This window comes from Halyomorpha halys, unplaced genomic scaffold (genome assembly GCF_000696795.3).
Source record: "Halyomorpha halys isolate HHAL.00 unplaced genomic scaffold, Hhal_1.1 Scaffold34.1, whole genome shotgun sequence".
NCBI classification, from domain to species: Eukaryota; Metazoa; Arthropoda; class Insecta; order Hemiptera; family Pentatomidae; genus Halyomorpha; species Halyomorpha halys.
In genome coordinates, this window is record NW_027105031.1 from 1,560,526 (window position 1) to 1,568,259 (window position 7,734).

At 29.9% G+C, this 7,734-nt stretch overlaps 1 protein-coding gene across 10 annotated transcripts in view; it reads left to right on the plus strand.

The window, feature by feature from the left end:
• The window catches only part of trc (Serine/threonine-protein kinase tricornered), a 334,990-nt gene that overhangs the window by 309,870 nt on the left and 17,386 nt on the right, over positions 1-7,734 (plus strand). For all 10 annotated transcript variants that reach the window (XM_067047828.1, XM_067047832.1, XM_067047835.1 and 7 more), the window contains 2 exons: positions 5,373-5,508; positions 6,737-6,911. In XM_067047828.1, the coding sequence (XP_066903929.1) occupies positions 5,373-5,508; positions 6,737-6,911 (311 nt within the window). The remainder of the gene's footprint in view (positions 1-5,372; positions 5,509-6,736; positions 6,912-7,734) is intronic.

Sequence of the window (7,734 nt, forward strand, 5' to 3'; positions counted from 1 at the left end):
ATTCTTTTCTTTTCTAGTTCTCTGTTGTCTTGAGCTCTGCTCTACCCCTCACACGTGGGGGATAGAGTGGGCTCAGGGATCCTCAGGTCGATTGTGCAAATATTGTATATATTATTTTATCATTATGTTATTTTATTTATTTATTTTTCATACAGATAGTCTGATTATGTTCATTTGTCTATTCTTTTGTTTGTATATATTTTAAGAGAGTTTTTTTTACTTTATTTTTGTTTTTACTTATTTATTTCATTTTTTTTTTTTTTTATTTTAGTATGTATGAGATCATTCATCAATATTACCTATGGCCCACAACTGTGTGGCAGATTGTAATATCTATCAATAAATAAATCTAAAAAAAAAAAAAAAAAAAAAAAAAAAGTTATCTGTTGTACTCAAAAAACTTATATTTTACCCAGAAACGTGAATAATTTGAATTGCTCAATGAGATACTGTAGTCTCAGAGCATCATGCTTTATTGTAAAATTGTAAATAATTCAAGAACAATTCTCTCTCTCTCTCTCTCTCTCTCTCTCTCTCTCTCTCTCTCTCCTTTCCCCCCTCTGTACCTTAGGGCAACCCTATACCAGCGGTACGTTCCAAACATCCTAACATTTTAGTATACTGGTATACTGTCAAGAAAGGACTCGGTCTCAAAGCCTCCTCCATCACAGGAAGCAAAGTTTCCAAGTGTTCAGGCCTGCGCTCACGTTGGTCCAAATATCTCTGAACCAAAGTGAGGCATTGCTTAATCTCTATATCAATGGGGCACTAATTTTAACAACAAAGCTAATGGGTTGCCTGCAACTGGAGAGCTGTTCCCAGTAAACAGGGCTCCAGTAACTTCCTACCTACATTCAAGTGGGTCTGCTATATATACATATAATTGTTACATTCATAGGTCATATTATTGATACATATTCTATATAAATATGATTGTTACATCTATAAACATATAATTGTAACATACGTTGTATTAATCATTTGGTAAACAGTCTTTTATTGGGAACACCTTCTTTGCAAACTTTTTGAATGTCCAAAACATATCGGGAGTCGCCACGAGTTCTTCTAGAGACCTAGGCGGCCAATCAAGCAAGGAGAACTCACCTGCTAAAGCCAGTCTCGCACAAGTGTACATAGGGCAGTCAAAAATTATATGTTTTACATCTTCCACAGCTCCGCAGTTACAGTTAGGGTCATTCCTTTTTGTTTTTGCTAGTGTTATGTTTTTGATATAACGAAATACATATTTAAAGTACACTTATTATGTATTTTTCGTGCTAAAGAGAGGAGAGGAATGCACCAATAATGAATGATAGTAAAATAAAAACAATGTTAAGCAATTCTTTTCAACCATGTTAGGTGATGACACAATTTCCATTCGGAAATTAAAAGTTTGAATAATTATGAGGTAAATATAATTATATGAATCATAAATATACATGGATGAGGATTGTTGTTATATTGAATTATTATTGTTTTTAGGTTATTAAAGTACATGAATCTGTGACAGTAGTCCCGAAACCTTGTACAGCATATGATTATTTACAATAAAATATATTCAAATTGGAAGATTTTAATCTCAACAAATTTATTGTAATTCTTTTTAATTATATTTTATACCTTTCGCCTCCTCTTAGTTAAATCCAAAAATAAAATAGAACTGTGCGAATAAATAGAAAATATTTCAAGTTCAAAATCGATTTCATATACTTTATATATATACATACGTAGTTAGAAAAGAAATATTTCAAACAAAGCCTGCTTCGATTCAACTTTAAAAGGATTAATGAAAGATAGAAACTTAGTTTTAAAAAATTCACTCAAACATCATAATTCCTCTATTAACTCAATTAATAAATTCGATAATTTAATCAGTATATACCCTTACCTAATAATCTTAATCATCAGACCAATCTATAAAAAAGGAAATAAAAACTATTTATACAATTATTCAGTTAAAATTGAAAATACAAATTGAAACACTGAAACATTGAAAAGAATAATTCTCTGTGATGTTAAATTCAGGTAGGCAGTAATCTCTTTTACTACTCTTAAATTGTTGAACAAATAGTTTACCTCAAAAGAGCTCCAATATCCTCCAATTCCAAAATATCCTTTATGAAAAACAAATTTTAAAGTAAACGCATCCTTTATTCGTTATCTCTAAAGAAAATTTATCTCGTCTTGATATTTGTTTAAATTTAGTTTTCGTTTCAACCCAAGCTGATTTGATGCCAAAGGCTACTGTTTCAACAAATCCACTTTATGTAGACTACTGATGTAGCTTGGCCTTACTGTGTTTAGTTTTGACGAGCTCGGCCTTCTTTCTTCTGAAGTTCTTGGAAGGCTGACGATATCTGCTAGGTCTTCTTATCTTGACTATAGGTTCAAGGAAAATAAAATAGTTTAGCTGATTTTATTTTCACTGAATTTATTTATAGCCTAATAGTTTATTATCATGTAGTACTTCTGTTTCTACTCTCTCGTTGTAATATATTGTAGTGATATTCTGCGCCTACAGTGAAATAAAGTGATGAAACTCATAAATGCATAATGAAATAAAAATCATTGGATGATTATATTATTGTTCATATAGCAACAGTTGATAAGGAAATTGATATTTCGGCTAAAACTATTAAAACAATGCGAAATTGGAAAGTTGAGGTAGAAATAAAGAAATTTTGCAAAAGATAATGAGCAATATTATATTTAGAGACTCAAATTTCCAATTAAAAACTTTTCACGAAATTTTTAATTATATCTACGGCCAATCTTCAAAAGAGTCATACGTAGTTAGAAAAGAAATATTTCAAACAAAGCCTGCTTCGATTCAACTTTAAAAGGATTAATGAAAGATAGAAACTTAGTTTTAAAAAATTCACTCAAACATCATAATTCCTCTATTAACTCAATTAATAAATTCGATAATTTAATCAGTATATACCCTTACCTAATAATCTTAATCATCAGACCAATCTATAAAAAAGGAAATAAAAACTATTTATACAATTATTCTCGCAACTCTATCATCAGTAAATGAAATTATTGAAAAATTCATAACTAATCAATTAAAATCAAAATTGAGGTGTAGATAGTTGACCGTAGATTAATGCTTGAAGAAGTTTGTCGGGGGGTGCGGTCAGCTAAGAACAACATAAATAAACAAAACCATATTTATTTATTTTATGCCAACGTTTCGACCTGAATTTCAGGTCTTCATCAGGGTTTATGGCGTAGAAGGTAGGCCTGCAACTGAATTGATATAAATAAATATGTTTATGTACAATGAATTTGTTTATTATTTTTTTAGCTTTGATTATTCGTATTTAAGGGTTTCTTAAGGTGTGAAAAACGAAAATCACTTTGTTACTGCCTCGAATACAACTTTTTAACAAAGCCGCGTACATATTAATGGTTTAGAATGAGATCAGGCGCTCTCGGCTGTTTCCGATTTTCCATTACTCTTGACTCCTGTCTTGGTTAAAAGATTTTTTCTCCTTTAATTAATTATGAAATTCTTTCATAGATCATATGCATCAGTTTTTATTACTATTTACAATGGGAGATAGTTAATACTTTTAAATATACAAAATTAAGAATTAAAAGTTATTTTGATAAAGAAGTTTTGAAAATTCTGCATTTAATTCCAGTCAGGATAGTTCCTTGGTTTTATTAAATACTACTTGATTGTACATAGAGATACCGAGTTAAATCAAAATTGCCAGGATCCATTTTTGAGAAAATCAGTAGTTCTTAATATTTATTGAATAAACAATGAGAAAAAAAACTTAGCTTTGCTTGTCCAGAAACATTAATAGTCAATGAATCAAAGACTATGGATTGTTCTTTGGTCTTAGGTTAGCACCTGAATTGAATGATCTCTTCTCACTGAGTAGGTAGATGCGTTGGTTTCTTTGGAAGTCTATTAACTTAAAAATATCATTCAGGGAGATTTTTCCGCCTTTCTTCTCAACCTTTTTTCGCCAAATAAGGAAAAGAGAATCGTTGTTATCTAGTACGTGACTCTCGTTATTTTATTGACTTTATGATACAGATTATTTTTTTAAATACTTGGAACTTGTCCGTCCGAATCATTTATTCGTCTCTAATTTTAATGGAAATCGACTTGATGTTTTTCCCCTGATACACTAAAAAGAACCTTTTTTGTTTTTTAAATAAGAACAATCATTGATATATTCATAAGCGAACTCAGATAAGGAAAGTAAATTTCTGAAATTATAAATGTGATGAGCGATGAGACATTAACATTTCTTGGGAAATCATATAGAATTTATTTGTTTTCTCTTAAATAATAATGTTCACTGACATGAAGAATCAGCTGATTGCACTTAACATGCCCTAACATCACCTTAATGTTTTTTTACATGGGTATGGATATGGATAATCACATATGATGAATTTATGGAGTTTTGAGGACCATTTTGAAAATTCTCACTAACTAATTCTCAAAGATTTACCATATTTATTTATTTTTATTTACCATTGAATAGAAAAAACAAGAACTTCCAAAAATAGCCCTGACGAAGCCCTGCAACGTGGGGCGAAACGTTGGCTCAATAAAATAGTATATTCTACTATTTGAGTTTTTTTGACCGCACCCGGACCATATCCTTTCAACATAAAAAAAAATGTTTTTTCAATTTTAACAAAACAAAAAATATTACACAAATAAATGTTAAAAATATATTGATCATAAAAATTAGTAATAAACTGTAGACATTTGTCTACCTGTTTCAATATTCATTGAGCTTCTCTATCAAGCTCAATCTTACTGTGTTTAAAAATTAATTAATCATTTCTTAAAATGTTTTGGACATTCATTTATTACTTGTTTCTATTAGTCTATATTAATAATCTAATAATGAAGTAATTAAGTTAAATATAATTTTTTGGAGTAATAGAGAATCGACTGAATGTATATTAGTTCCTGATTTGTGATTAATTGAGATTGCGATTATTTCAGAGGTGTCGATTCATTAATGAAATTACCGATTTATCTGATTATGGAAGGTTTTATACTCAGGTTACTCTGGAGAGAAGTATACAGAGCTACCTAAAGGGTCGCAAAATCTAAAATTTCCCAACATTTTTGACCGTTTTCTCAACTTACCAGAGACCTAGAAAGTATTCCCTGAAATTTACCTTTTTCTAAATATTTTTCAGAAATTGGCTTTTATTTATAGTGGGTATAAGGAGTTTTGAGTAATGTTTTACAACAGTTTGAAGTAGTTGTTCAAATCTAAACTTTCCCTGCTTTGAGTTTTAGAATTATTGGAGGAGTTGACACTCCTCTATTCCCATCCATACTAAAACTACTTCATTAATGATATTTTGTGTTGTTGCCATTACAGGTTTGCTGGAGATGGCGGCGGAGAGCGGAGGGGTAAGATTCAGCGGTCACACCCTGGACAAAGCGACAAAGGCAAAGGTGACCCTCGAAAATTATTATAGCAACCTCATAGCCCAGCATATGGAGCGAAAGCAGAGGTAACTTATTATTACCAATACATTTTTGTATTAGTACATTCCTATAATAAAACCTACCTGCAGGTTTAATTTGTGGGTTATTTAGTGTCAATATCAAGAGAGAAGTAGGTCAGCACCTAGATATATGGCCATTCTGAAAATGAGTGTGATAGAGAAAGCTATTATTACACAATTAAATTTATTTGTAGAGGTTAAAACTTCAATAACAAATAATAAATGATAGTAATAATGACAATAATTTACAGGTATGGTTTAATAGATGATGAACTATTTAATTTCCATCCAAACAACTTTCTTTTCTGCTTTTGGTGCAAAGTCCATTATTAAATTTATTTGTTGTATATAAGTGCGTTGAGAGGTTTTTTTTAGTTCCGTAGACAATTTAAGTATCTTTCAAATAACCACATTATATGTTTCGGGTGAGATGTATAGTTTTCAAATTCTTGAAAAATCTTTAAAAAAGTAGCATGGGAACATGAAAGGAATGTTCTAAAAACATGGATACTAAGTCCAACACGCCGTATTTTTGCTCATATTGGTGCTATTTAGTTATTTTATTTCTTTGTTTGAAGAGAATTTAAGTTCCTTAATTAAAATTAATCTTGACTAAAAGTAACAAATTCGGTCTATTATTCCACCCGTACGAAAGATTATCATGGCAAAGACATAGACCTATGATGGAAAATATGTTTTTTGGGCCCATGTGGCTCTGAAACGTAAATTTCTTTTAAAAATCATCTTCCAAAAATTTGAGCCAATTATAATATTTTCCTCCAGTAGCGGTAAGTAAATCAAAAAGTATCATATATGTATATATAGTTGACCATAAAAATTGATGTATAGGAAGATGGTCAGGGTTGCGGTCAAAGGAGAAACAAAAATAGTTGTAAACTCAATTCTCTGTTATAAACACAACCCTGACCATCTTCCTATACAAAAAGTATCATGATTTGACTTACATAGTTCTACAATTAATAAAAGTTATAATGTGTATATATTTTTGTAGTTTCCTACCATCAATCAAATGGTAGATTAATATGTTTAGTTGATGAAGTGCCCTTAGTCCATTCAAGCTCTATTCATTCATCCTGAATAATATAGGTTATTCATTTTCTATATCTGGCTAATTATATTAATATACAAAGTAATTATGAATGAATATTTATGATTATTAATTATTTAATATAATATTTATGATCCAATATGATTTCAATATGTACCTCCGCAGGTTGGCTAAATTGGAAGAATCATTAAAAGAAGAAGGGCTTTCAGAATCGCAAAAACAGGAGAAAAGAAATCAGCATGCCCAAAAAGAGACAGAGTTCCTAAGGTTAAAACGATCGAGGTTGGGAGTTGAAGATTTTGAACCCCTAAAAGTAATTGGAAGAGGTGCATTTGGAGAGGTGATCAATTGTTTTACTTATTTATTCTTTTTTTTATGTTAATGTTATGCAATTAAATAATTAAAGTTATTTAAACTTTTCTAGTGATGAGTCAACTTCTCATAAGTCTCAGTAGAATTCAGTTGCAGATGTGTCCAACTTAATGTACTGAGGTTGTTTTACAAAACTTTTGAAACTTAAGTTTTATTACCTAGAAAAAAATATCTAGTTCCTCAATAAGAGTCTCTTATTTCATGTTGATTACCACAAGAGATTCCACTCTAAGGCAAATTTCTTCTTCTTCTTTTTTGAGAGGTGTGAATTTCATGTCCAATACATCAGATATAACTTCTTTTATCAATAAAACTAGTTAAGAAGAGATTTGCTCCATTGCCATTTCTTCAATGTAAGGAAATTTTTGTTAAGTAAGCAACTAATTCACTCAGAGAAGACTCAGGGATTTCAAGATGTGAGGGGTGTATGCTTAAACAAGCAGTAATCAAATTAGTGGTATATTTTAGCTAATTGAATTAAATTATCAAAGCATATTGCTGGAGAAATATTGATTACAAATAAATTAATTAAAAGATGTTTTAATTAATTTATGCTAATTGCAATCCTTGAAATAAAAATGGTAAATTTAGAACAAATGAAGTAATTTTTGATCAGGTAATGTGTACACAGTTCAATAGAAATAATTTTTGACAGCTCACAGAAATATTTACTATTAGTACAAATCCTTCAGATGTATCCATTACTTTATTTGTTTAGGTTAAAAGTATTTTAGCAAATAACTCAAAAACTACTACGAAAATTCATAAAATTTTAACTACTATTAGAAAAT